A 26659-nucleotide genomic window follows, 5' to 3' on the forward strand; every position below is an offset into this window, starting at 1 on the left:
TTGCAGAGTTCCTTGCACATCAGATAGAAAGCTCAGATTGAGCAGAAATTTATTCCAGGATGGCTCATTACAGAAAAGCCTGATGACCGGCAGACATTTTTGCAAACCTCGGCCAACCCCTGCAACTGCAGGCAACACCCCAACAGATCAGACAAGGGAAGGAGAGCTGGGCTTGTGGTAGTGAGCATGAATCATCCCCTCTGCTAAGCAGGGTCTGCCTTGGTTGTATTTTTTATGGGTGACTACATGTGAGTACTGTATGCTATTCCACTTGGAGGAAGGAGCCATAGCGCAGTGGAAGACTATTTGCATGCTTGCATGGAAAGGATGCCAATTCGAGGCATTTTAGTTCGAGGGATTTTCAGGCCAACTCAACTTTGGCTCCCCAGTTGTTTCTGGACTACAACTCCCATAATCCCCAGCCATGGTGGCCAAGAGCCAGGGGTTATGGGAGTTGTAGGCCAACATCTGCAGGAGGGCTGAAGTTGAGCAGGCCTGGATTATATGGACCATTCCCATAGCCATCAGCACCTCCTTCGCATAGCTATCAGCACCTCCATCCAACACCTTCTGAGAAAGCTACCACAGAGATCAGTCTCAGTGGTAGCTTTTTTGCATTGAGAAGATTCCAGGCTCAATTCCAGCTGGCTGACAAAGACCTGCTTGGAGAGACGCTACCAGTTAGAGTAGACCGTACTGAGCTAGATGTGCCAATGGTCTGACGTGGTGTAAGGCTTTATGTTCCGATGGAATGCAGTGGCATGGAAGTTCAGCTTCTGATTAGGTGTGAGGGGTGCAACATTATGGGGTGTGTGGAGTTGGTGCTTTCACATCCTTTAACAACCCTTGGATTGGTGGAGGGGGTGGGATTTCCAGTGGCAGCCAGGGAAGTATTTATGTTTGTAGAATGCAAATCTGTATTACTAGTAACGTGTGGTTGCTCCCTACCATTATGGTGCCAGTGTGGTGAAGTGGTTAAAAGTGCTGGACTGGGACTGGGAGCCGGTTCAACTCTCCACTGAGCTCCCAAATTCACCTGGTAACTTTGGGCTGGTCATTATCTCTCAGCCTAACCTACCCCACAGGCTGGGTGTGAGGGTAACATGGGAGCAAGGAAGCATTGTGTATGCTGTCCTAAATTCCATGGAGGAAAAACGGGGTAAATTTGTAGCCATTTTATCTACTCTTGAGTGGGGAGAGCAATGCACCCACTTACTGAAGGCCTCACAGCATTGGCCCTCCAGCTGCTGCTGAACTACACTTCCCATCACCCCTAGTCACAGTGGCCAATAGGCATGATGGGAGTTGTAGTCCAACATCTGCAGGAGGGATGAAGTTGTGCATCCCTGATGCTGTGCAGCACACACAGATGTTCAGAGCACAAGTAGTCTTGCCACATGGCAGCCCCAGTTGCTATTGATGGGGAGAGTGGGGTGGTTGCTGCCTTCTCTCACAAACATTAGGCTGGGAGGGAAGAGCAAAAGGTCCTGGCAATGATGTCCATCTCTTCCAAACACTTGTAAAAAGTGGATTTAAAATTCTGTTTTGGAGAAAGGATGGCTGGACCATTACTCCGACACAGAGGTTCCTGACCTTGGTTCCCCCGAGGTGGTTGGACTACAGCTCCCATCATCCCCAGCCACAAGGCCATTTGTTTGGCCTCCCATCATCCACAGCCACAAGGACTTTTATATCTAAGCCAAAGTTAGCATCATCATCAAAGAAGGCTTAGACCAACGTATTAATAGCTATTTGTTGTAAATGAACAGTCTAACAATAACAACTCAATGGGGCCATTCCCACAACCTACTGGGTAGGGGCGGGGAAGGCTTCCCAAACCTTGCCTTCCCCACCCCCCTGGGTGATTGGGAGTGCTCAGTGGGAGTGTGGAGTGTGCTCCCACACGATCAGCCCTACTCCGTGTAACGCAGAGCAAGGCAGATTGTTCTGAGACTCGGACCCGTCCCAGCCCGTGAATCCCACAATGCACTGCACAACACACACAATGTCCCATTGGGAGATTCCCCCAAGAGATGGGCAGTCTAGGCACCTGTCTCTGTGTGTGGCCAGGCTGGAAGTAGCCCAGCTTGCACTCAAGCAAGCAAGTAGCACAGGTTTAGGGAGTGTTTGCTCCCTAAGTCTTGGCTAGCAGCTAGGCTAAAAAGCCGGGCTCGGTGGCGCTGGCCTGCTGGTATGGGGCCCAAGCTCGGCAGTTCTAACGCACAGCCTAACCCAGGCTGGGCATCCCTAGCCTAGGTTAGGCTGCACATGAGAACAGCCTCCATACTGTATCCACATGAAGTCAGTGGCCCAGTTCAAACATATGAGAACAAGCAAGACGTCGTTTGCACACCTCTCAGATCCCCTTTTGCATAAGCTTTCCCTTGTTGTTTGGAAAAAAGTGTAGTTTCGCATGATACATGAATTTGGAAAAGTATGGTTTGTTCTAACCATAGTTGGTTGACAAACCAGGGTCTGAAGTCATGGTTTGAACAATCACAGCTCCCTAAGTTCACATATAACATGAAACTGCAGGTTATTTCACACTGTGAAAGGAAGCCTTAAATTGCCTCCCCCTTTGTGGGAGCCCGAGACTCAGGCTGATTTTATTTTTGTAAAGCTAAACAAAATTTACAAGCAAGATGTACATTTGTAGATCAATAATACAGACTTATAATTAGCTGAATGCATTTCTAAATTATAGTCAAACAGTGAAGCTGGGGAAATCCATCCGTAAAAGCATTTTGGGCAGTGCGATGGAATTCTGGGATGTATGTAGATAGGCAGAGACCATTTAAACACTCATTGAAATCAAATGATCAAACTTTCCTCTGCCACTTCAGGCTCCAGATGGAGGATCTACAATGTGTGTTGGAATTCTCCCCAGCCAGTGGGGAGATAAGAATCCTCCCTGCACACAGAAAGCGAACATGTCAGGGAGGAGAGTACAGCTCAGCTTTCTCCTTGGATTATTGTTTTGCTGTGTGCAAAGAAGGGTTTTCTTGTGCCTGGGGATGATGGGAGTTGTAGTTCAGCAACATCTGCAGCAGTTCCATAGGTTGGGAACCCATGGTGACAGTACTGAGCTAGATGGACCAATGGTCTGACTCCATACAAGGGAGCTTCCGATGTTTCCTAACTCTGCTCAAAGTAGAAAAGAGGCCAAGGTTCCGTCACTTTTGGGGTCCCCATCTGTGGCTCCTGCAGAGCACACCTGCTGAGTGTGCAGTGATGTCAATGAGCAGGGTGGGGGGGAGGTTGCCTGGGGTGATTATGACCTCCTCTGCACTGTGATGCTCAAGGGCACTCCCCAGGTGTGGCGTGCATCGCGTGGGCTCCTGAGCACCAAGCTGCTTGGAGTGGGACAGCAGTGGGAATATCAACATCCACAGCTGCTGTTGCTGATCAGGAAGGGGAGAGAGCACCCCCAGAGGCACCATGGTAAGAGGGGGAGTTTTCCCTCGCAAGGAGGCGGGAGCTGGGTCAAAGGGAGAGAGAAGGCTTGCTTTGCCACCTGCTGTGCTGTGGGCCTAGGCAAAGATAAAGGCAGCCTGAGAATCCAGAATTCTCTGAGGTGGGTGGAATGTGGAGATGCTGAGCAGGACAGAATGCCCTGGAATCCCGCTGTTCAAGGCCAGCAGCTGCATGACTGGCCAGGGGATGAATGTATTATTGTTGCTGCTGCTGATATAGTACCACCTCTGTCCAAGGTGCTTTACAGAGGGTGACAGGACAGGTCACTGCCCCAAGGCGCTTACAACCAGAAGCAAATACAAAAGAGAAAACAGAGGCATGGGGTTGGGTGGGAAATGGATGCAGGGATAGCCAGGGAGAAAAATGCAAATATTTCAGTTTCACAAATGTAGGCTTAGGACCTAACTGCACAGGATGCTCAAAGCATTAATAGCCCTGATAGATGCAGTTGTAGTCAACAGCAGCTGAATCAGAGGCCTCTACAGATCAGGATCAGGGCGGGTAGGGTTAAAGCCCCTCCCCCCCACGTGGTACCAATCCACAGGAGGTCCCAATCTTGCTGCTATTACTCGTTTTAAAGAAAAACTACACCTGTTGGGCTTTAAATGACATTTTAAATGTCACATGTAGTTTAGCCTATTCTGATAAAATTATTTGTAATAGGATTGGGTGGGAAATTAGTGCCCATTAACTTTTTCTTCAGCTTTTGGAAACAAATCTGCAGCCTTGGCCACTTAGAGCAAAATCATTGCAATAGCTAACAGAATGCTAAGCAGAGCACATGGGGTCTACTTTCTGCTTCTTTCAGCATGCGGGTCACATTAAGGGTTTAGAATGAAAAGTCCATTTGATAGTGTTTGATCACCATTCTTGGAAATTTAATGTGTTTGTCCACTATGTCTCCCCGCCCCCCCCGCCCATTGATCCAATTTTAAGGGGGCAGCAAGTACAATGTCCATTTGTTTACAAGATGACAAATTCTAATGAAAGGCCTCCTATTCTAGGCTCTCCATGTGCTACGAATTTGGTTTCTATCTGACTGTAAACCAGTGAGTTCTAAAGGGGTGGTGTTTATAGTTTGATTGGTTCAAGATGGCAGAAGTGTGTGTGGGGATACCCCTTACAGGATACCCTCTTCCACATGCTGTGCATTTGTTTTGTATCAGCCTATCAACACACATGATTTCTAAAGGGGTGACGCTTATACTTTGAGTGACGGCCATCTTGAACCGAGTTGGTGGATTGAAATAAAAATATCTCATCCTGGTTCCCAAGGCCCTCCTATGTACTGTAAACTTGGTTTGTATTGGATTGCAAACACAAGCATTATTAGTGGGATGGATGGAGACACACATGGTGCTCTCTTAAGCCTTTTCCGTTTTGGAATGTAAGCTAACGGGAGGGAATTACTGAACTTTCCCCCTTGTCGGTAGGTAGATTCAATAAAGGGAAATGAAGGAGGCCACAACCACTTAGTAAGCTGAAGGGCTGAAGACTATGCTTGTGTGTGTGACTGCAGGCTCTGCGCCCAGTTGCTTCCTGTGGAAGTTAGTCAGCTAAAGGCAACTGTTCCCATTTGCAGGATTCAACTTTTGTAATGCAACTGTGAGGGCTTAAAAAGCAGCATTTGGCGGGTAGTGCCAGAAGTTAGCACTATCAAGCAGCTGCCAGCAGCTTAGGAGGGCCCACTGGCTGTTGGGAGAGCTGGTTTTGTCCTAGTGAGCATGAATTTTCCCTTTGCTAAGCAAGGTCTGCCCTGGTTTGCATTTGAATGGGAGATTACATATGCAAGCCCTATAAAAATATTCCCCTTAGGAGATGGGGCTGCTCTGGATAGAGCACCTGCCTGCTTGCATGCATAAAGTTCCAAGTTCCCTCCCTGGCAGCATCTCCAAGATAGGGCCGAGAGAGACTCCTGCCTGCAACCTTGGAGAAGCCGCTGCCAGTCTGTGTAGACAATACTGAGCTAGCTGGACCAATGGTCTGACTCAGTATAAGGCACCTACGTCTCTACCTAGAGTTTGGTTTTGAAGAAACCACTTGGAACCATAATTCATAATTGTAAGAAGCTTTCCTTAAAATAAGACAAACCTAGTGTGGTTACATGTCTGTTTGGATGGAGAGAGATGTCTGTGTGCCTAATGATGTGAAGCAGGTATACAGAGAGTTTATTTACATATGAAACACGCTCCCCCCCCATCCCTTCACCTCTGAAGGTAGGATTCACCATTTACTTTCTGCCTGGGAATAATCCCACTGCCATTCTATTTTCCAACACTTCTTCTCAATGGTCAGTGGGTTATTCTCCAAGGTTCATTTTCTTCACAACATCATTGTAACAGTCCAGCTTAGTAGACAAACAAGTCCCTGGGAAAATCTTTTGTCTTCAAAGAAAGTCTGGTCTCCTTTGGCTGCAACAAAAGCACAGGTTAAAAACATGTATTTACTGGCATTAACACTTTTACAAAGATAAACATTATTCTGTGGTTCAAGCCCACTACTCCACTGCTTAAGCTGAATAATAAAGAAAGAGAAACCCTAAGGTTAGAATCAAGGTTTCCAGCCCCCCCCCCCCTTAAATGTTGCTGATACACAGGTCTTTGCACTCTGGGCTTAAGAATCTTTTCTGGAACTATCAGGCAAAGCCCATTTCACACAGGTCTCTATGCTGGGTCTAAGGCTCTTCTCTGGAACAAAGTCCATTGCTTGCTTCCTTGGCCACATTGTTCTGGGCTCCTCCTGGTCAAACTGTGAATCTTTCTCAAGTACAAGGCAAACTAGAGGCATACTTTGATTCCTTCTTGTCTAGGTAGCCAAACTTGATTCTCACTGGCTTTTTCTGTAGTAGAGGCAATTCCTTGCAAAGCCACACTACGAGTCTTTACTGCAAATCTTTGCATCCCTGTAACTTCTTTGTTGCCACTAGCAATGCACAAATCCTTTGATTCAGTCCATTGTCTGGAGTCTCTCTGGCATCATCAGACTTCAAGAGCAACCTTATATCCAGGAATCCCACCCTCTGTCCTGGGTCAGCTTGCCCTGAAATGTTCTTGAGCCCAGCATTTCTTTTTTCCATTTCCAGCAGGCAATATCAGTGGTGTAGTCGCAAATTTAGAAGGGTAGGCACTCTCTGTTCCGGTGGCCACACCCCCATAACCACACACCTCAATTTAGACAGATGCAATAATTTGGTAGTGGTGGTGACACGTAACAAAAAGGAATCAAACAGGAATTTCCTCACAAACACTCCGGGGGGGGGGGATAAGACAGGTAATTTTTAAAGCATACAAAATAATAAATACATCTCCTGACCTGCCAGCATGAGTAGTGATGAAAGGCAGCCCCTTGGGAGGTTTGGGGACCCTGCCCCCTGGCTCGTTGGGTGTGGATCCTCTGTCCTGTGCCACCAGCAGCACCTGTTCCTTTCCTACCCTGAGACAAGAGCAGGTTCAGTCATCACGGCCCAGAGGGAGAAAGCAGGTGGGGAAATGGATGGAGGTGGCGGTTGCTCCTTGCTGCCACTGATGCTCGCCCACCCAAGCAAGTGATGGTGCCAAGGAGCAATCGTTGCTTCCACTCACTCACGGGTCTGCCTGCTCCCCCAGGACAGTGGCTGGGATTGGGCCCAGTGATTCTTTGGTTGCGTGAGTTACATGAGTAGGCAGGCAAGGAGGAGATAAGGAGGACAGGGCTAAGAGCAACACTGGCATAATGACAAGTGTAGAATCCAAGGGAAAGAGTTGTGGTATGCAAGGGCAAGGCAGTGGAGTGGAATAAGGAATATTATGGTTCAATGAAATAGATATTATGTATAGAGAGGCCGGAAAGTAACTTGCCTAGCGAGCAAGAGATTGCCAGTTTGAATCCCTGCTGGTATGCTTCCCCGACTATGGGAAACGCCTATATCGGGCAGCAGCAATAAAGGAAGATGCTGAAAGGCATCATCTCTTACTGTGCGGGAGATGGCAGTAGGAAACCCCTCCTGTATTCTACCAAAGAAAACCACATGGCTCTGTGGTCGCCAGGCGTCGACACCGTCTGGATGGAACAACTTTACAGGGAGGCAAGTGTAGACTGCTTTTCAGTGCTCTTCTTGCTGCTGGCTGTTTCTTAGCCCCACCTCTTCTCTGGGACTGGAATACAAGTAACTAAAGCCCCATTCAAAAACTGGCCTGGATCAAGAAATTGATTAACCCACATCAAAAACTCCACATCAGGGACTCTCAAGGCCTGGAATTGACCTTGGGTGGTGTGGCATACTGTGCTTGACAGTGGATGCACACCACTGGTTCACCATATTATTATTATTATTATTATTTCTTGTTTACACAGTCAGACAGGTGTTATTGACTGGTTTCTTTTATCCAGACATCATGTTCTTCCCAAGGACCTGGAGTGGCTGAACTTTATTATTATTATTATTATTATTATTATTATTATTAATTTTATTTTTTACATTTTATATCCTGCTCTTCCTCCAAGGAACCCAGAGGGGTGTACTACATACTTAAGTTTCTCCTCACAACAACCCTGTGAAGTAGGTTAGGCTGAGAGAGAAGTGACTGGCCCAGAGTCACCCAGCAAGTAGCATGGCTGAATGGGGATTTGAACTCAGGTCTTCCCGGTCCTAGTCCAGCACTCTAACCACTATACTATGCTGGCTCCTATACAATATTATCAATATTGTTGTTATTATAGATATAATCGCAAAATATAGGCTGTTCCCAGTAAAGATGATTTTGTAATTGGCTGATGGTGATTTCTGTGTGCCCCTATGGTGTTGAGGTGCTCTTCAAGTTGTTTTGGAATTGCACCTAGGGCGCCAATTACTACTGGGATTATTTTGGTCTTCTTCTGCCACAGCCTTTCAATTTCAGTTTGTAGATCTTTGTATTTTCTTATTTTTTTCTTTTTCTTTTTCTTCTATACTGCTATCACCTGGTATTGCTATGTCGATTATTTTGACTTTTTTTTTTTTCTTCTCGACTACAGTTATATCTGGTGTATTGTGTGGCAGATGTTTGTCTTTTTGTAGATGAAAATCCCATAATATTTTTGCATCTTAATTTTCTATAACTTTTTCCATTTTATGGTCCCACCAATTTTTGGGTACAGGTAGCTTGTATTTTTTGCAGATGTTCCAGTGTATCATTGCTGCTACCTTGTCATGCCTTTGTTTGTAGTCAGTCTGTACAATCTTTTTACAACAGCTGATTAGGTGGTCCACTGTTTCATCTGCTTCTTTACAAAGGCGGCACTTGCTGTTTGTTGTGGATTTTTCAACTTTTGCTCTTATTGCATTTGTTCTTAGTGCCTGTTCTTGTGCAGCCAGTATTCAACCCTCTGTTTCTTTCTTCAAATTCCCATTCTTAAGCCACTGCCAGATCTTGGTGATGTTTGATTGATTTTCCAGTTATATTGTTCAAATATTGACCATGCAGTGGCTTATTTTTCCATTTTTCTGCTCAGTTCTTTGTTTTTTCTTGTAGGCCTGCTTTGTTTCATTGGTGTGGAATAGTTTCTCGTTCTTGACCATTATAAGTGCATCTTCTTTACTGTCCTTTATATATTCTTCAAGGCCTCTTTTCTCCTCCTCTACTGTTTGGTGGACTTGCAGCATTCCTCTTCCACCTGAGCTGTGAGGGAGGTATAGCCTATCTACATCACTGCGGGGGTGCAGAGCATGATTGATGGTCATTATTTCCCTGGTCTTATGATCTAGCATCTCCAGCTTTGCCTGGGTCCAGTCTATTATTCCTGTAGTGTACTATTGATGGGTATAGCCCAAGGTGTTTATGGCTTGTATGGTGTTCTCACCATTGAGTTTGGACTTGAGGATTTTTCTGACTCTCCTGATGTATTCACTTCCAATTTTTCTTTTAACTTCAGTGTGTGCGATGTTATCAGCCTGGAGAATGCCCAAGTATTTGTAATGTTCTTTCTCTTCCAGGTTCTTGATGTTGCTTCCAGTGGTGGTGGTGGTGGTGGTTATTAATTTATTCATTCGTTTTCTATACCAGCCTTCCAAAAATGGCTCAGGGCAGTTTACACAGAGAAATAATACACAAATAAGATGGATCCCTGATCCCAAAGGGCTCACTATCTAAAACAGGCAATATTCTTTCCTAGGAATGTTGCACCCAGAGAGCTGTGCCAGTGGGCTGGGACTTGTGGTTTAATGAGATAAAACACGTATAAAAGACAAATCAGCTTTGTTTCAATATATCAATAAGTTGGGGGTGGGGGGGTATTGTTTTGCTGTCTTTCTCATTCCTCTCCATTTTACAAGGAAAAATGCACCTTGATATCCATTGGGAAGGTTTGTCAGGGCTACTCTGAGCCTGGGCTCAGCCAGCCACAGAGACTCTTCATCAGGCCTCCTTCCCAGAATATGTGAATAGCAACAAGGCAAGAGTGCCCCAGAGCTGGTGCTGGATGTTTTCCCCCCACTACTTAGTAAGCTTGGCCAATGCTGTGCATATGGGATTGCAGGGGCTCTCATCCTTGGCTCCCGGAGTAATCATTGTTGGACGATGACTCCCACCATCCCCAGCCATAATGGCGTTTGGCCACTTCCCTGATTAGAGTTGCAGTCCGACAATATCTGGGAACTCAAGGCTGACAACCCCTGCTTTGGAGAGAACACACTTCTCCCCGGACCTGAGTTACAGGGATAATTGTGCTTCCTTTTTCTGATTGCAGCTCCTTGTTCATGCAGGCGAATTTCAGGGACTCACTTGCACCCATTGGCCAACGTGATGCGCAGCAGCACAGCACCTCTGCACATTGTATTGGGGCTGCTGCGGACGCAAGAGGCAGCCCCGATGCTGTTAAGGATGATGAGAGGTTGTGCAAGCAGAGTGTGAGCCCTTTGGGGGCAGGGAAGTATCTTGTTTATTATTCATTATTCTTTGTAAACCACTTTGAGAATGGTTGAAAAGTGGTATATAAATGTTTGCAGGAGGAGCAGCAGCAGTGCTGCAGTTGTTAACGTTTACTAGTAGCAGCTCGTTCTCCACAGTGTTGAGTAGCAGCAGCATTAGCCCCAGTGCAGTGTGCAGTGTACCTGCAGCAGCCCCCATGCAGTGTGCAGTGGCACTGAACTGCTGCGCATCATGGCCACTATTGAAAATATACCTTCCTTTCACCCCATACACTTGCATAGAACCAGGAAAAGGTTGTTCAGCAAGAAAAAGCCTTAGCCTCTCTTCAGAGGAGAGCTGGTCTTGTGGTTGCGAGCATGAAATGTCTCCCGCTAAGCAGAGTTTGCCCTGGTTTGCATATGAATGTGAGACTATGTGTGTAAGATATTCCCCCTTAGGGGGATCGGGCTGCTCTGGGAAGAGCACCTGTCTGCTTGCCTGCAGAATTTTCCAAGTTCCCTCCCTGACATCTCCAAGATAGGGCTGAGAGAGACTCCTGCCTGCAACTGTTATGGACCATGGTCTGACCCGTCCATTTGCCCCATAATTTAAACTCAGAAGTGAACAGAATCTCTCTGGCTATGGCTAGAGGGGGGAATTGTGGGAAATGGATGAGCCAAGAAAGTTGCTTGCTTAGAAACATTGCTGCAAATACCTCTTTGACTGCCTAATTGCCTTCAGGCCATCTGGCCATCTTCTCCTCTTTGATACGTTTATTGCTCTTCTGATGCAGCATTTGAAGAGGGCAGTGCTGACCCCAGGGGCAAATCCCCTATGCCACTTAGGACTTATTAAAGAATCATATGATTAATGATATGCCAAACAATACGTTGTTATCATTATCATGATTATCATTGAAATTATACTCTGCCTTTCTTTCCAAAGCAACAGTGGCTACCGAAGGTATCATTAAAAGCAGCATCAAAACATAATCAATCAACAATGATAAAACAATAACTGCAATCAACAACTGAGAGAAAAGCAAACATATATATATATACATACCCCTGAGTAGCCAAAGAAGAAAGAAAAGTACCCCCAAAGCAGCAGGAGCACAATATTTTATTTATTTATCATATTTCTATATCGCCTGATATTTATAGGTGGTGTACATAATTTATAATATTTAAAAGTCACAAATTAAAATACATGACAATAAAAACAGAATAAAATTATTAAAACAATTTTTTTAAATTATTAAAATTAATTCTAATTAAAAGCCTGAGAGAACAGGAGGGTCTTGAGGTTCTTCTTGAAAACAAATGGAGAAGGAGATGCTCTTATTTCAGCAGTGAGCTTATTCCAAAGCCCTGGGGCAGCCACAGAAAAATCCCGGTCCTGGTTCACCACCAAATGAGCCGGTAGCAACTGTAACTGGATCTCTCCAGAAGATTGAAACAGGCAGCTGGGATTATGACAAAAGAGGAGCTCTCTTAAATAGCGTGGACCCAAGCCATTAAGGGCTTTATAGGCAATAACCAGCACTTCGTATTTCACCCAGAAACATATTGGCAGTGCTTGCAGTTCTTTCAAAACCGGTGTTATGTGGTCCCTTCGTATTGTCCCAGAGACCAATCTGGCTGCTGCATTTTGTACCAGTTTCCATAGTTTCCGACTACATACAAAGGCAGCCCCACATAGAGCTCATTACAGTAGTCAAGCCTGGAGGTTACCTGCATATGTATCACTGCTTTAAGGTCTTTCACCTCTAGAAATGGACGCAGCTGACTTATCAGCCAAAGCTGATAAAAAGTGCTCCTGGCCACTGCCTCCACCTGAGAAACCAGGGAGAGCTTTGGGTCCAGGAGCACTCCCAAGCTACGTACCTGATCTTTCAGGGGGAGTGTAACTCCATCCAGAACAGGCTGATCTAAACCATCTCTTGGATCCTGGCCCCCCACAGTCAGTACCTCTGCCTTATTTGGATTCAACTTCCGTTTGTTATCCCTCATCCAGCCCATTACTGCCTCCAGTCAGGCATTTAGGGAAGATATGCCATTTCCTGTTGAGGTCGGCATGGAAAAGTCAATCTGGGTTTCATCAGCATATTGGTAACAGCCAGTACCAAACTTCCTGATGATCTCTCCCAGCAGTTTCATGTAGATGTTAAAAAGCATTGGAGACAGTATGGAGCCTTGTGGGACTCCACACTTCAGTTATCACTTAGCAGAACAACAGTCTCCAAGCAACACCATCTGGAATCTGCCAGAGAGGTAGAAGTGGAACCACTGTAAGACAGTGCCACCCAATCCCACCTCCCCCAGGTGGTCCAGAAGCATAATATGGTCGATGGTATCAAAAGCCGCAGAGAGATCCAAAAGGACCAGCAGACTCACACTCCCTCTGTTGATAGACAGTTGGAGATCATCCATCAGGCCGACCAAGGCAGTTTCGACCCATAGCCCACGCGAAAGCCAGTTTGAAATAGGTCTAGATAATCTGCATCATCCAAAATTGCCTGGAGCTGAGAGGCCACCACCCACTCAATCACCTTGCCCAACCATGGAAGGTTAGAAACAGGTCTGCAATTAGCTAACTCCGAGGGATCCAGTGCAGCTTTCTTCAAAAGTGGTCTAATAATAGCCTCCTTAAGACAAGGAGGCATCCTGCCCTTCCTCAGAGAAGCATTTATAATATTAACCAGACCTTCTCTGATAATATGATTATCTGATGTAATAAGCCAAGTTGGGCAAGGATCAAGAGACCAGGTCACAAACTGAAAATGATCCAATCTAATCCCATAAGAGGAGTTGCTGGACACCTCCACAGTAGACTCTGCAGTAATTGTGGAATCCAGCTCAGCCCGAATCGGAGAGATTTTATCCGCAAAGAAGTCATTAAAGACATCACAGCAAGTGACTGATGGTTCCAAGTTTAAATTTAAGGGGGAGGGGGTACATACTAGCCCCCTCACAACTCTAGACAACTCAGCTGGATGTGAATTTGCGGAAGCAATGCAGGCAGACAAGAATTGCTTCTTTGTCGCCCGTACTGCCAGAGCATAGGTCTTCAAATGTGCTCTGTGTTGTGCCCGATCAGACTCGCACTGAGTCTTTCTCCACTTGTGCTCTAATTGTCTACCTCACTGCTTCAGCTCCCGTAACTCATCCGAATACCCCAAAGGGCTCAAAATTTTAAAAAAGGAACATAAGCTAGACACCAGCAACAGCCACTGGAGGGATGCTGTGCTGGGGAGGGATAGGGCCAGTTGCTCTCCCCCTATTAAATAAAGAGAATCACCACTTTAAAATGGTGCCCCTTTGCTCAGTTTTACCTAGGCAAAAAACCAAAAACAAACCCCGCCCCACACACCTACTGAGCCCCCTGTAAATAATGTGCTTCTGGTTTTAAAGACAAGCCTCAGAGATATGGCTATCCGGGCAGTTCCAGCATTGCTCAATTAAAACATTGAATCTACTACAATAGTAGGGTTGCAGTATTCAAGCTTCCCATATCCAGGTGGCCTAATTTGCATATTATGCAAATTATGCAGCAACTAATTTGCATTTTATTTATTTATTTGACAGATTTGTATACTTTTCCCTCCTTCTCTGCCCTCCCATGTGATTGGATCCAGAGTAAAATCCAGGCAATCTGGGCAGCACATTTGAAATTCGTGTAAATCCGGGTGGAATTTAGCAGCTGGGTGGAGGAGCCAAAATCCGGGGGCTACCCTAAATTCCGAGGGACATGGCAACCCTATGCAATAGCCACTTTCACTCATCTTGCCTGAAACAATTTGTATGGATTCAAAGTTCTGAACCAGCTTTTTACATGCACACATGAAACAGTTTGTAGGGTACAAGAATGAATCTGTCTTTTTGAAGGCACAGGATCATGCATTGTGTCTTTCTAACCTGACCCCATTCTCTCTTCTGTAGCGTGAGTGCATCTCCATTCATGTTGGCCAGGCTGGAGTTCAGATTGGAAATGCATGCTGGGAACTCTTCTGTCTGGAGCACAGGATTCTTCCAGATGGCACCTTCAGTGAACTTCACAACACAGTCAACAGTGATGACTCCTTTGCTACATTTTTCAGAGAGACGGGCACTGGAAAACACGTACCGCGGGCTATCATGGTGGATCTGGAGCAAACTGTAGTAGGTAAATCTATGTTTAGGATGGGAAAAAAGGGAAGAAGATTGCTCTTCCACATGGTAGTGTTGGGTCTTCCTACTCTTCGCTGATTTGTAATATCTGTTACTCTCTTTATCATGCTCCAGTTACACCCTGGTTTGATTCAATGGGATACAATGAATCTCAGAATTTTGCTATTAGACGGAACTCTATGAACTCAGTTTTGGCGGGAAATATTTGGAAGGTGAAAAAACTGGAACTGGAAGAGTGTTTGATCTGGTGTTTACAAGCTTTGTTTTGTATCCAGGGTGTGTAGTAAGTTAGGGTGCTGGACTAGGGAGTGACCGGGGAGACCAAATCCCCATTCAGCCATAAAACTCACGTGGTGACTCAGGGCCAGTCACTTATCTCTCAGCCTAACCTACTTCACAGGGTTGTTGTGAGGATAAATGTAACCATGTACACTGCTCTGGGCTCCTTGGAGGAAGGGCAGTATGTAAATGTCAACAATAATTAATAATTAATAATTAAATATATTTGAGACTTGAGACAAACATTCCCTTCCCCGAGTTTAAAGCAGTTTGAAAGAGGGTTTTCAGCTTTTAGAGTATAACTCCTTCTGGTGCCACATCTTATTAAACAGTTTTTGTTGGTGTTTGTACTGAGACATAGGGACATAGGAAGCTGCCATATACTGAGTCAGACCATTGGTCTATCTAGCTCAGTATTGTCTTCACAGATGGGAAGCAGCTTCTCCAAGGTTGCAGGCAGGAATCTCAGCTGTGTCTTGGAAAAGACAGGAAGGGAACTTGAAACCTTCTGCTCTTCCCAGCGGCTCTGTCCCCTGAGGGGAATATCTTATTGGTTCAATACCAATACAATGTAGATGATCTGCAATGCAGATGATGAGAATGAGAATGCAGACGATCTGCAATTTCTCTAGTAATGAAAGTCATGGAGCACAGTGAGAAAATGGGACTACGGCTAAATGTAAAGAAGACTAAACTAAATGGGTACAGCAACCAGCCTCAGAACTGATAATGAAGACATTGAAGCAGTGGATAGCTTCTGCCTTTTAGTTCGTGGGAGGGTTGCAATGAAGGCCTTGGAAAGGATATTTAGATGCTGTGACATGTTTATACCTACAAAGACTAGAATCGACCGGACAATTTTTCCTGTGACACTCTATGGATGAGAAAGCTGGACTTTGAAGAACCAAGATAGAAAAAGTATTGACGCTTTTGAACTTTGGTGTTGGAGAAGACTTTTGAGGATACCATGGACAGCCAGGAAAACAAGCAAATGGATCATAGAACAAAACAAGAAATAATAATAATCAATGAAAAGACATAGCTGTCAAGCAGAGTACAGACAGAAATACAATGGATTCCAAGTCTGCAGATCTGATGCTTAGCAGTACCTTATTTTCAAAGCATGAAGTGGAGCTCTCAGGGGAGCAAGGGAACATTTGGGAGGGAAGATATGAGCTACTCAGTGACCAGTTTCAGTGTGTGCTTTGCCTGGGCCAGAAAACATAGTAGGGCTGTTATGTCTCCCTACTATAGGAGAACAGGCCTTCTTGGCTTCTGACTGCTGCATGACTGATTGAAACTGAAACTTATCCTGGCACTTAGTGTGGAAGCATCACCTGTTAAATTTCTGCCTTGTGTGCAGTTGTTAAAGCATAGAAGCCCTGCCAAGGGGGGAAATATTGGCAAACCTAGAACAGAATGCTAATACACCATTTCCTACTTAGTGCAATCAGGAAGCAGGATCAGGAAGCTTAGGTTCACTGGGGACAACTCTTAATACTACAATATTAAGTGTTGCGCTTAGATAGACTCAACATCCATTGGGTAATAATGGGTAATAACCTCTGCTAACTGGGCAAAGAGCTACCTTTTAAATGAAGTGATTCTCTTTATTTAGCAGGTGGAGAGTAACTAGCCCTATCCACTCCCAGCATAGCATCCCACCAGTGACTGTTGCTGGTGTCTATCCTATGTTTCTTTCTAGGTTGTGAGTCCTTTGCAGACATGGAGCCATATGATTTATTTATATTTCTCTAAGTAAACCGCTTTGAAAGCTTTTGTAGAAAAACGCTTTATAAATTGTTGTTGTAATAGTGGGTATATTGAGTAATAGTGTCTTCTGTGCTCTGCTGAGGTCTCCTCTCCTCTTCCTCCCAAGAACAGAGAAGTTTGCCATCCCTGCTGCATTCAAGCATATCACTTGTGCGATGTCTCAAGAGCTGACTTTTCTTTTACAGATGAAGTGCGGGCTGGCACGTACCGTCACCTTTTCCATCCAGAACAGTTGATCACTGGCAAGGAAGATGCAGCTAACAACTATGCCCGTGGTCACTACACCATTGGGAAAGACAGGATCGAGCTGACATTGGATCGTATTCGGAAACTGGTAAGGGCCAATTAGTTCAAAACACAACCAAGTAGGGAGCAGCAACTGGAATGACTTATTTTGCTCCAGTTGGTGGAGAATACCATACGTCACAACTGTGGAAATGTTATTATTCACAAAGGGTGAGTATTGGTAATGTGGGGTAACCAGATGCAAAGGAGGCCATGGCTCCCATATTTTGACCAAGGTACAGAAGAGGGGATTTCACCAGTTTCAGCTCTGCTCATCATTCCTGCATTACAACACACTTCCTCAGTTGAGAAAGGTGGGGAGACTTAATTGGAAATCCCTGCTCCGTTTTGAACCCTCTGAAGTGTTTTCCAGATGACAAGATTTGCAATGCTTAATGCGTTGCGAACTGTGACAGAATTGTGCAACGGTTTCAAAATGAGAGTAAAGGGTTGTTTAATGCTTCATTGTAAGCTGGCGGCCATTCATTTTTCCGTCTGCTGAACCTTTTTTTCCAGGCAGGAATGTCTATATTCTCATTGAAACGCATATCTGCCCCTCCTCCTGCTCCATTTGGCCAATGGAGTTGTGAGCGAAAGGGAATCCTGTGGTGAGCCTGGAATGGGGGGGAAGAGGAACTGGCGCGTCCAGGTGGGCGCTCTCTTCCATAGCAGCAGTGGCCAGCAGCCCCTCAGCTCCCCTGCCAGGGCTCCTGGGGGCGGCCGTAGCAGCAGCAGAAGCAGCAGCCTCCGCCATTCTTCCTCAGTCGGTGCCCCCAGGTAGAGCCAAGCTAGTGCCGGGTAGCCTTGTGGCGCTGGTGGGGTGCCTTTCTCATCTCCGCTTTCATCTTCGCTGTTTCCCTCCTGCCAGGCCGGCTCCTGAGGAGGGAGGATGGTGGCAGCAGAGAGAGAGAGAGAGAGAAACAAACAAACAAACAAACAGATAAACAGGGAAGAGGTGGAGGGGAAGAGGGGAGGTGAACACTCCTCCAGTGAGGGCTGTGGTATTGTACATAAGTAAATGAATCATGATTCAGTTCAATGCTGGGCTTCCTTTTAAGTAAGTGGCTGTTCTCTCTCCCTGCCCTTTGCCTTTTAGTATTTATTATTTATTTATTTAACATATTTTTATACGACCCAAAACGCAAATGTCTGGGTGGTTTACAACAAAACAATAAAAACAACAAATAAAAAGGTTTAGAATATTACGGCAATTTAAAATTCAAAATGTTAAGAACTATTAAAAATCATCAAACAATTAAAACAGTATCTAATTAAAAGCCCGGGTGACCAGATGTGTCTTGATGGCCTTTTTCAAAGTTGTAAGAGATGTGGAGGCTCTTTAGCAAGTGGGATTGCACAGAAGTAAATGATTTAGTTCAATAGGCTTCCTCTTCAGTAAAAAGTGCACAGGATAGGGTTGGATTCAGAAATCTGCTCAGCTGCTCTCCCCTCTGCTTCTGTGTTGACAATCTCAAGTTATGTTGGAAGCAAGCGGAGGAGGGGGGAAGTGTGTGGTTTGGGATCTGTGGGGAGGAAAGGAGGGGAAAGCCAAGATTTTCCCCTCCATGTTTCTCTCGGAGGAGGCAAGAACTGTCCATACTGCAAAACTCTACAATGCATAAAATGCAGGGAAAGGTTCCCTACAACAGAAAAATACAGCTACTTTCCTGCAGCACATTTATAACATTGTAGGGCAAAAATGCATGATTAAAATTTGAATCAAGGCATGGGAGATGTGAACGGCACCCTGCTGAAAACGCAGCAACACTGATGTGGAAACACAGGCAATCCGGAGGGGTGCTTAGAGGATACACTGTGAGTACATTGCAGCGTGTAATCTGGAAAACACCTGAATGTGACTTTGGGCAAATCAGTTCCTCTTAAGCCTTGTGTTTGAAATCTATGGATTATGAATGTATGGAGAGGGGGTGGGGTGGAATTAGGGTTGCGTCCTTTGGCCCTGCTCCTGGGTTCCACTCATTCATCCAAAGGACTGAACATAAGAACAGCCCTGCTGGATCAGGCCCAATGCCTCTCTAGTCCAGCATCCATCCAAGCTAGTGGCTGTCACCACATCCCACAGAGATGGGGCAGAGAACTCCATAGATTAATTATGCGCTGTATGAAGAAGTACTTCCTTATGTTGCTCCTAAATTTCGTGGCAATCAGTTTCATGGGATGACCCCTGGTTCTAATATTGTGAGAGAGGGAGAAAAAGACTGTACGTGCAGAATCCTTTTGCATGATTGGGCACCCTGCAAAAGATTGATTAGACAGACCATAAGCACATAGAGCTGTATGCACACAGACTCTGTTCAGACCTCTGTTTAAATGCATGGGGTTCTCAAACAGGAAGAGTGGATATGATCATAATTTTCCCTCTCCATTTATTGAGTAATTGAATACCTTGGTTTTTTAAATGGCATTTGTAGCCTCTTTGATGTGTGTGTGATTGATCCCTATCATTTTAGACAAAGCTGCATGCGTGGACCAGCTAATCTATATGTATTAATGCCATATATAAACAACCCCCCCACAAATACCCTTGCTTCTTCAAATCGTATAAAATAGATTTAATCTGAAGAATAATTTTAATGTCTGGAGTCCCCAAAACCCACACCCCATACAATTGCCTGAATTGCCTGCTCCTAAATCCTAGACAAGCCACCTAATGGCGGAGGGGGGAAATGACTTGATTAGCAAGCCAGAGGTTGCTGGTTCTAATCCCCACTGGTATGTTTCCCAGACTATGGGAAACACCTATATCGGGCAGCAGTGATATAGGAAGATGCATAATCTCATACTGCATGGGAGATGGCAATGGTAAACCCCTTCGAAAGACAACCACAAGGCTCTGTGGTTGCCAGGAGTCGACACTGACTCGATGGCACATTTTACCTTTAAATCCTAGACGTGGTCCAAAGATACATGGTATAGCAAATGTTAGCAAGTTTAGGCGTGGTCAGTGATGGTTGGGAGACCACCTGGGAACCCCATGGTATGTCACTGAGGTCCATGATGGAAGAAGGAAGAGGATGAACACCTGTAGGTGAATTGGGAGTTCTGATCTCTGTTAGAGATAGTAAGTAGTAATCCAAGGGGGCTATGCACATGGATGCATGTGTGACTGGGTGGGCCGGGGGGAAGGTAGGGTTCAAACTACCTTCTCCCAGATGACCACTGGCAGCCCCAAAGGTGCGCAAACCACGTACCCACACAACCAGTGCTGCCAGGAGCAAGGCGAATGAACCTCCGTGCTGCTCCCAGCAGTGCAGGCAAACAGAGGCCAAGACACGTTGTTCTGGCCTCCAGAGATCCCACAACGCACTGTGTGACATGTGCAATATATTGGGGGATTCCCCCAGGAGATAGGTACTCTAGGCACCCATCTTATGAGCAGCAAGGCTGGGTTAAGGGAGTGCTCACTCCCTCAACCTCGTCTATTAGCTGGGATAAAAGCTGGGCTAGGTGGTGCTGGCGTGCTGGGATTGGGCCTGATCCCAGCGGTCCTCATGAGCAGCATAACCCAGGCTGGGCATCTCTAGTCTTGGTTAAGTTATGTGTGAGAACAGCCTCAAGGTGTTATTCTGGATTAATGCCAAATAATAATGTCTGCTTCTGGTAGCCTATCAGATCGAGAAAAGGGGTGCTTGCAAAAGAACTGGAACAACAGATTCTGGAATGCTCTTGTTTACCCTTTCCACTCCAGCCTTCACTGGTTAATGGGGGTCTTACCCATGTTGGTGGAGGTGGGGAAAGTCGACCTTGCAAGCAAGTACCTAATGATGATTTTCTTATCAGGCTGACACCTGCGCTGGCCTCCAAGGATTCCTGATTTTCCACAGCTTTGGCGGGGGCACAGGCTCTGGCTTTACCTCCTTGCTGATGGAACGCCTGTCCGTGGACTACGGCAAGAAATCTAAGCTGGAGTTTGCCATCTATCCAGCCCCCCAGGTTTCCACAGCTGTGGTGGAGCCCTACAACTCTATCCTCACCACCCACACCACCTTGGAGCATTCTGACTGTGCCTTCATGGTGGACAACGAGGCCATCTACGACATCTGCCGCCGGAACCTGGACATTGAGCGCCCCACGTACACCAACCTGAACCGTCTCATCAGCCAGATCGTCTCCTCCATCACCGCTTCCCTTCGCTTTGACGGTGCTCTCAACGTGGACCTGACTGAGTTCCAGACCAACCTGGTGCCCTACCCTCGCATCCACTTCCCGCTGGTGACCTATGCACCCATCATCTCCTCCGAGAGGGCCTACCACGAGCAGCTCTCTGTGGCCGAAATCACCAGCTCTTGCTTCGAGCCCAACAACCAGATGGTGAAATGTGACCCCCGCCACGGGAAGTACATGGCCTGCTGCATGCTGTACCGTGGCGATGTGGTGCCCAAAGACGTCAATGTTGCGATCGCTGCTATCAAGACCAAGAGAACAATCCAGTTTGTGGACTGGTGTCCCACTGGCTTCAAGGTGAGGAGGCATATGTGTGAGGAGGGATATGCAGCCCCCACACCTCCTTCTTGCCCACCCGCATGCCTACGTTCTGTGTCTGCTTCCTCCAGTGCCACCAGCTTGGGCCTTTGCTACGCCTCAAAGTGCTGCGGCGGATCATAATGACATCACCATGCATCATGAAGCGCCACAATACATTATACTGACGCAGCACGGTTATGACAGTATTATGCGTCATGGTGCTTCGAGGCCCAGGTCAGAGGCGCCAGCAGCAGATGTAGTGGATGTGGCAGCCACAAAGGTGGGCAGGTGATACAGCAATCAGGGAGGAGGGCAGCAGTGAGGGCCATGGGCAGGTGAATGAGTGGGGGTTTGGTGGGGATGGCCATCTCCATGTCTTCTGCCTCCCTGGGGCAGGGGAATATAGGAACATAGGAAGCTGCCATATACTGCGTCAGACTATTGGTCTATCTAGCTCAGTATTGTCTTCACAGACTGGCAGCGGCTTCTCCAAGGTTGCTGGCAGGAATCTCTCTCAGCCCTATCTTGGAGAAACCAGGAAGGGAACTTGGAACTTTCTGTTCTTCCCAGAGCGGCTCCATCCCCAAAGGGGAATATCTTCCAGTGCTCACACTTCTAGTCTCCCATTCAACCAGGGTGGACCCTGCTTAGCTAAGGGCACAAGTCATGCTTGCTACCCCAAGACCAGCTCTCCTGGTCTTGTGTGAGGGTGCAGGTGCAGGAAGGTGCCAAAGGCAGGCTTTGCCTGGGGCACAAAAAGTCATTGGGCTGACCCTCACTTCCTTTCTGTAATCAGTAGTTCATGTTGCCTCTTATGACCTTCTTGCATTCTTTCAAAAGTTGTGGTTTTTTTCCAGCCTGTCTTGAGATGGCCATGCACTTAGGAACATAAGAACATAGGAAACTGCCTTATACTGAGTTGGACCATAGGTCCATCTAGCTTAGAGTTGTCTACACAGACTGGCAACAGCTCCACTAAGGCTGCAGGTGAGAGTCTCTCTTAGCTCTATCTTGGAGAGGCTAGGGAGGGAACTTGAAACTTTCTGCATGCAGTCATGCTAGTGTGGCCCCATCCCCTAAGGGGAACTGGGCAGACCCTGCTTAGCAAAGGGGACAATTCATACTTGCTACCACAAGACCAGCTCTCATCCTTAGACCAGCATTCCATTTTGCTGCCATGAGTTGAATTTGGCTTTTGGCATTCATCATAGTCAGGCTTAGCAGGGTTCAGAGACAGGTAGTGGGGTTCAGGCTACGTTCCAGAATGGGTAGACTGGGATCTGGAGACCTGAAGGCAGATGAGTCCAGTTGAGGCCCAGCCCAATGGACAGAAATTGGAGAGGAGGGGTGGGCAGAAAAAGCACAGTCGGGCAGGTGGTTCCGCCGTTTTGGAGAGGAGAGCTGGTCTTGTGGTAGCAAGCATGACTTGTCCCCATAGCTAAGCAGGGTCTGCCCTGGTTGCATATGAATGGGAGACTTGAGCACTGCAAGATATTCCCCTCAGGGGATGAAGCCGCTCTGGGAAGAGCAGAAGGTTTCAAGTTCCCTCCTTGGCTTTCCAAGATAGGGCTGAGAGAGACTCCTGCCTGAAACCCTGGAGAAGCCACTGCCAGTCTGTGAAGACAAAACTGAGCTAGATAGACCAATGGTCTGACTCATTATATGGCAGCTTCCTATGTTCCTATGTGGTCAGGTTCTCAAAGGTGGGTCCAGGGTGGGGAAGGAGATGGGATGAGTCTGTGTGGCTATTTGAAATAAGTTATTCAGACGGAGGAATGAAGTTATATAAGCCAGGCAGGCTCCTGTTGGTTCCCCATATCACCTGGCCTGCCTAGGCTACTGAGCAGCAGTACCCTCTCCAGCCATAAACTGGGTGGCACTGTAGTGCAACAAAGATTAGACCAATAATTCCCTCTGCCTGAGAGCCGCCCTAATGGTATAGGAAGTGCAGTGCCCCTGGACTTAGTTTCTAGGGGCCCTGGTATTAGTCAGCCTCACCAATGGCACCTTATTGATATGCTGAAAACTCAATCCAGGCTGACTGGAGGTGCAATCTCACATTAACTCAGCATGATGTGCTAAAGGAGTTGAAGTCAACCCAGACATACAAACTGAAGATCTCAGATGACTTTTTCCTGCAATACCTTTTCTTGTGACTATGCTTGTGGAAATGGTCCCCTGTGCCATTTCCGCAAGACTGAAAGTCACAGCATTGCTACATTTTTGTACAAAGTTTCCTATTCACATGAGAAGAAGGCTGTACCTTGCCATTCTTTTTTCTTTCCTTTTTCTTTTTTTGCACCTGTTTTTGGCTCCCCATAAGGCTTGAGAATCCAGGAGTGAGTGAGGAGAAACCAGAAGTATTGTGGCTTCCTCTTCCAGATAACTTCAGCAGAAGTGCCCTGGCTTTCTGTTCTGCCCTTTCTCACTTGTCTACTCCAAGCATAAAAACTGGTTGTCAGGACCGAAGCTGTGGCTAGCGGTATCTGTCACTAGACTTGGAATGTGTGTACTCAGGTTGCAGCCAGTAATTGGAGCTGGGGCTTCAGCCACAGTACATAAGTTTCTGCTTTGTGTATTAACTTATTTAATTTGCATATATGGCATTTTTACCCTGCCTCTTTTCTATCATGGAGTTCAAGGTGTGTTTCCAGCTGAATGGTGCTATTTTATATTAGAATTAAGTATTTATCTGTATTGATAGAAGCTGCATCTTGGCCAAACCTTTAGGCTTCAAAGACCTCTGCCCTTTTGCCCAGCTCTTCCCTGTTCATGTGGTGGAACTCCTAAGCTTCTGGGACTGCTCTCTAGGCCAGGCCAGAGGGCAAGTTCCTAGCACCAACCTGTCCAGTCCAGTCCAGAGCCTTCATACTACCTGCCAATCACAGGGGCTGATATTTGGTTACCCTTGTTTCTGCACAGGGCTCAGTGGGATTTTCAGTGTATATGTATGTGCAGTTTCCAGATTTTATTAAATCTGCAGGTTGAGCATTGCTCTCTTAAGCGGATATATTTTGTATTCAACTGCAGTCAGAAACTCATAATGCAGAAAATACTGCCATCAGTAGGATGATAAATTCATGGATATAGAAAAAGACTAGAACCTCATACCATTGCAACCCTTATTGGCACTTCCCATCTAAAACTGAGCTGTTTTCCCACTCTAATTTCCAATGCAAAGTACAAGAGGACCTCAATATTTGTGCGGGTTCTGTTCCGGGCTGCAGCCGCAGATATGGAAACCGTGAATATCAAGTTAAGGGAACAAATGGGATTGCAGGGGTTAGGTTCCCGATTAGCCAAAAATTGGCCGACAATGGCCAAATATAGGTCAAATTTCATGGGTGGTGGGAGCTTCTTACCTTGTTCTGCTGCTCTCCAAGTCATGTTGTTGCCCCAAACTGGCCAAAAATCAACATTTCCCCCCTTTTTGAACTTTTTAACAAGGACAGGAGCCATTTTGTGGCTCAGATAAAGAAAATGGTGGCCAGAAATTACCTCCGTGGTCATTTCCAGCCACCTTCGACCCATGGATATGCGAGGTCAGCATGGTTTTTTTCCTTTTTTGTTTTTGTGTATGCTGAGGTCGGGTGTCTTTTTCCTGACCGTGGTTCCACGGATATGGAATCTGTGGATAACGAGGTCCACCTGTATGTAAGGTTTTCACCCAAGAGATGCCAAGAGACAGAGTAACTCCACTATGCACTGCAGAGAACCATGGTCAATGGCGGCTTTCAGTAGGGATGTGCACGAACCACGAACCTGTTCGGCGCCTCCTTAGGCAAGCGCCGAACCGGTTCGGGCACCCGCTGCTGATCCTTACCTGCTCTGCTGCTGCCCTGCTGCTATTCCAGGCATGCCACAGCTGCAGCTCTCTTCCCTGCAGCCTGCACGCAGTGTCGGCATGCATATGGACTCCGCGCATGCGCAGCAGCCATTTATGTGGCCAGCATGGTAAGGACCTGCTTGCTTGCGTCTTAAGGGAACTGCTCCTCACCCCGCCTGTGACTGCCTGAGCCCGTTCGGGCACATCCCTAGCTTTCACTTAGTCTCTCTATCTCGACGGTCAAATGTTAAACATTGTGCTTTGAAGTGACACCATTTCTTTTTGGTTGGCTTTCCTTTCCAATCCCACCAGGTTGGCATCAATTACCAGCCCCCTACCGTCACCCCCGGAGGAGACCTTGCCCAAGTGCAGCGTGCTGTTTGCATGCTCAGCAACACCACAGCCATCGCCGAAGCCTGGGCAAGGCTAAACCACAAGTTTGACCTTATGTTCGCCAAGAGAGCATTTGTGCATTGGTATGTGGGCGAAGGCATGGAGGAAGGGGAGTTTGTAGAGGCTCGAGAGGACCTGTCAGCGCTGGAAAAGGACTATGAGGAAGTGGCCACTGATTCATTTGAGTCAGTAAATGACGGCGAGGAACTTTAAAAATACAATTTGCTCCTCTCTGTGCACCAAGTTGTCTCTGTCTTAATTCCCCCCACCGCTAAAATTTCTAGGCTTTTAAGAGAAGCCTGAGTTATGTGGGCAACTGGTGTCAGGGTTCTTTTGGAGATACCACTCCAGGAACATCGACTCTTCTCACTTTCTATCCTATTGACCACTTGGACATTGGGAATAGAGATAGTAAGCAAAGGTCTCCCTCTTTGTTTCCCCACTCTTGTTGCCTCTCTCTCTGCTCTGGCTTCCGATTGGTACATAGGAACAGAGGAAGCTGCCATATACTGAGTCAGACCATAGGTCCATCTCGCTCAGTATTGTTGTCTACACAGACTGGCAGTGGCTTCTCTGAGGTTGCAGGCAGGAATCTCTCTCAGCCCTATCTTGGAGAGGCCAGGGAAGGAACTTGGAGTCTAGATGCTCTTCCCAGAGTAGCTCCATCCTTTAAGGGGAATATCTTACAGTGCCCACATATCAAGTCTCCCATTCATGTGCAATCAGGGCAGACCCTGCTTAGCTAAGGGGACAAGTCATGCTTTCTACCACAAGACCAGCTTTCTTCCCCACTCCTCTTCGTGCCGGCTTGTTGCACTTTGCCGTTCCTCCTTCCTTCTTCTGCCCTTGCACTACGAAGACATTAAAAGCTCAAGGACACAGGCTTTCTATCCAAGTATGTAACTTCTTTAATAAACCTTTACAAGTGTGCCTGTCTCAAGATACTCTTAATGGGCTTGGTTCTTCTCACACAATTGAGACCATTGAAATCCCTCCCCTACAACAGATTCAAGCCTGGGTTGGGGTTTGAAGTAGTGATCTGAAGGATGCTGGGCAGGGATTCAGCCTGCGTTCACCTGCCAGCTCTCCACAAAGTGGGTAGGGGCCTGCAG

At 46.5% G+C, this 26659-nt stretch overlaps 1 protein-coding gene across 5 annotated transcripts; it reads left to right on the forward strand.

Annotated features, from left to right (window-relative positions):
• The first annotated feature begins 9 nt into the window (after nucleotides 1-9).
• On the forward strand, nucleotides 10-25786 carry LOC128326288 (tubulin alpha-4 chain-like). Of its 5 annotated transcripts, none has more exons than XM_053252882.1 (5): nucleotides 10-248; nucleotides 14437-14501; nucleotides 16744-16892; nucleotides 20645-21325; nucleotides 25467-25786. In XM_053252882.1, the coding sequence occupies exons 1-5, from the start codon at nucleotides 235-237 to the stop codon at nucleotides 25758-25760; spliced, it is 1203 nt and encodes a 400-aa protein (XP_053108857.1). In that variant the 5' UTR covers nucleotides 10-234; the 3' UTR covers nucleotides 25761-25786. The 5 variants fall into 5 exon arrangements, with proteins under 5 accessions (XP_053108857.1, XP_053108856.1, XP_053108855.1 ...); XM_053252880.1 differs by lacking the exon at nucleotides 10-248 and adding an exon at nucleotides 3317-3441 and having other exon boundaries at nucleotides 14279-14501; XM_053252884.1 differs by lacking the exon at nucleotides 10-248 and adding an exon at nucleotides 3374-3441.
• The last annotated feature ends 873 nt before the right edge of the window (nucleotides 25787-26659 follow it).

This window comes from Hemicordylus capensis, chromosome 5 (assembly GCF_027244095.1).
Source record: "Hemicordylus capensis ecotype Gifberg chromosome 5, rHemCap1.1.pri, whole genome shotgun sequence".
Taxonomy (NCBI): Eukaryota; Metazoa; Chordata; class Lepidosauria; order Squamata; family Cordylidae; genus Hemicordylus; species Hemicordylus capensis.